Consider the following 3,017-nt stretch of genomic DNA (forward strand, 5'->3'; position numbering starts at 1 on the left):
GGAGAGGAGAGGAGAGGAGAGGAGAGGAGAGGAGAGGAGAGGAGAGGAGAGGAGAGGAGAGATCCCAGCCCCTACATCCTGCCCTGATAAAGCTATCACACCCTTACCCAAAAGCCTCAGCAGTATTGCGCTGCTGTGTGGTACCATCATCACTGAACACATGCAGTACAATATTCACCCTAACCGTGCAAAATTCACCCTAACAGCTGGACAAGGATTTTCCGTTTCAGAAAACATGCCAACTTTATAATAATATATAAACTATATCAAATACAGCAACATTTTCTATGGGAAAGTATCAGTTTATGAAGATTTTCCATTTACTGCTAGGACAACTGGAAGATGTTATTTCAGGTGGATTAGATCCACCAGAATATATTTTTTAAAGTCAATCCAACACCGCACTGTAGTCCTTACCCTGGGAACTCCCTGTTCCTGGGTCAGATGCTCATTCCCTTCCAGGAACGAGGTTTTTCAGGCAGCTTCGCTTCCCAGAATACGAAGCAGGCTTCCTTCTGACGAAGCTCTCCAGTGCCTCTTGGACATTTAATTATGGGAGAAGGGTCTCACATAATGAAATGGGAACACCATGCTCCTGAACTATAACTTCTGAAAAGCAATACACTGTGGTAGGGAAATGCAATTTAATTTTGAACTGACTCAGGAATATCCCATGGAACATTAGTTCTATTTTCTGCTCACCTCTGAATGTCAGTCTATTTTTCTCTTTCAGTTTAGGAAGCTTATAAAAGGTGCAGCGAACCTCTACTTCCAAATCTGTGGATTCCTCCTCCCTCCCACCTTTTGCCACAGAGCTGGGGCGGGTGCATGCCATCTGAAAACAGAAGCCTATTGTGCCAACCCTTACCAGAGGCAATGCCTAGCCCGAGGAACTGCTATCTAGATCCCTAACACAGAAAAGTAATAAAGGTACTTCCACCCCCTTCAGGTTTGTAGGGGCTCTGAGAGCTCACACGACTTGCCCGAAGCTGCACAGGATCCTGTGCAAGAGCCAGAAACTAACCACAGCTTTACTAAGGCCCACTGCAAGTTTTTATTCATCTTGACACATTTCGCCTCAAAGTTCTTCCACTTCAATACCAAAACAAATATTACAGTGATACCTTAATGTAAGTAACTGTTGGCCTGGAAATTTAGCATGAGACTGAAGTGTTTAGCTAGTCTGAGCTAGTTAAAAGAACACCCAACTAGTATAAACTATAAGATAATATAGTCTGGCTTGAATGTAATTTCTCATCCCTGCGGTTGTCTTTTTCCATATTTACCTTAAAGTTTCTACATTTCCCTCTCCTCCATCCCCTAGATTTAACCACACAGAAAACAGTTCATAGCAGATTTGCTCACCCAAATATACCCAGATGTTTTGCAAAATTCGGGTAAGCTGATCAACAGGGATGAACTCGATCAAATGGAAGAAAGATAATAAAACATACCAGATGCATCGTCTTTCCTCCAAACAGAGGAAACATTTCTATTTTAGTTCACCCAGTTCCACATATTTTGCCAGACACAGACTGACATTACGTGAGTCTCTTCGGCACTGGTATCTATAACCAAAAAATGTGAGGAGTTTCAGTTATCTGCAGACAGCACCTACTTTCTATGGTCATTATGGGCAGTACTAACACGTCAGGAATTCCGAGTATGTTTGCATGAAGTGCCACCAAATCCAAAGTTAGGAGCTCCTCTACTACGAGTGTAAAACATGCGTGCCCAGAATAAATGGTAAAAAGGATGCTGGCATTTAGGTGATTCTCATACAAAGCACAGATTCAGATGAAACTCTCGGAATACAATTTTTTGCTATATAACAAATATTACATCGAACTTCCCACTTAGTTTCTGATATTTCAAAATCCTTTTGGTCATAGGAACACCACAACTTAACCAGAAATATTGGAGAAAGAGCCTGAAAATACCATTGATCAATGAAGTGATGTATCTGCTAGATACTGAAATTACTTCTGACAAGTTGTAGAAGGAACATGACAGCCTGAATCTTCCCTTTACTCACAAACTCACTATTTAAGTGAGGACTATCAGGGGAATGTGCATGTTTTTTAATTACTGCTAGAAGGACTTTGTTCAGAGAAAACAAAAGGGTCAAGATGTAAAAAAAAAAAACCACAATCAAAACCAAATGCCAAGTAAAAGCATTATTTGGGAACAAGCAAACAGAAAGGTTAAATTTAATTAACCCTGTGTTGTGATCGAATTCACCCATGAGGAAATCGCAGGTAAGTGAAACTATAGCCAAACAAGCATGCAAGAACATTGATTACATCCTAATGTGGAAACCAACTTAACTTTTCAATTTTGCAATAATAAGCAGCATTTCAAACAGCATATCCCACTAATGAAGAGCAAAGGTATATAACAAAATTCAGCTGATAGGAAAACAGCACTCAAAACTGTAATGGTAAGATTATTAAAGCTCAAGAATCCCTAGGTATGCCAAGACAAGTAACCTTGTGAGTTAACACTTCACTGAGGAATAAAGTTCAAATAATCCGTATGGGGAAAACAGGGGGGAATAAATCACACGGGGAAAGCACTACGTGAGTATCTACCTCATCCTACAGGAACTGCTGAGTGCTCTGAAAGCAGAAGCAAAGCCCAGAGGAACCACCCTAGCAAATGTATGCAAAGGCAAGCTTCCTACTTACCCTATGGTCTGCACCATGATCTCTTTTGCCACCTTAGTAATTCCAAAGAATCCAGAATGATGTTATTTTTAAGGGAATATTAGAGTCGTTAGAGGAGACAGAGGCAAGCTGACAAGCAGAGCTTTGCGAGAAGCCAGGCGGAGAGGGATGAATTTAAACCCTGGCTCAAGATGCTGTGTATTCTGCGTCTATCTTTAACTTGTAAATGATTTGGTTTCACATTCCTCTGAAGTCCTGCTGGCAGATGCCTTTGCGGAGCTTTACCAATCGCAGGCACCCGGGCCCCCTCCCCTCCTCTCTCCCTCCCTCTCCCCCTCCCTCCCTCCCTCC

General features: G+C 41.7%; 1 protein-coding gene across 16 annotated transcripts in view; it reads right to left on the minus strand.

Annotated features, from left to right (window-relative positions):
• Positions 1–3,017, minus strand: part of DTNA (dystrobrevin, alpha) — a 223,721-nt gene that overhangs the window by 185,023 nt on the left and 35,681 nt on the right. For 15 of the 16 annotated variants that reach the window (XM_009331423.1, XM_009331418.1, XM_009331414.1 and 12 more), the window contains exon 1: positions 2,688–2,860. The exons of the other annotated variant lie outside the window; for it this stretch is intronic. In XM_009331423.1, the coding sequence (XP_009329698.1) occupies positions 2,688–2,704 (17 nt within the window). In that variant the 5' untranslated portion in view covers positions 2,705–2,860. Of the gene's footprint in view, positions 1–2,687; positions 2,861–3,017 lie in introns of those variants that run through there. 16 annotated transcript variants of the gene reach the window in all.

Source organism: Pygoscelis adeliae, unplaced genomic scaffold (genome assembly GCF_000699105.1).
Source record: "Pygoscelis adeliae isolate BGI_AS28 unplaced genomic scaffold, ASM69910v1 Scaffold108, whole genome shotgun sequence".
Classification (NCBI taxonomy): Eukaryota; Metazoa; Chordata; class Aves; order Sphenisciformes; family Spheniscidae; genus Pygoscelis; species Pygoscelis adeliae.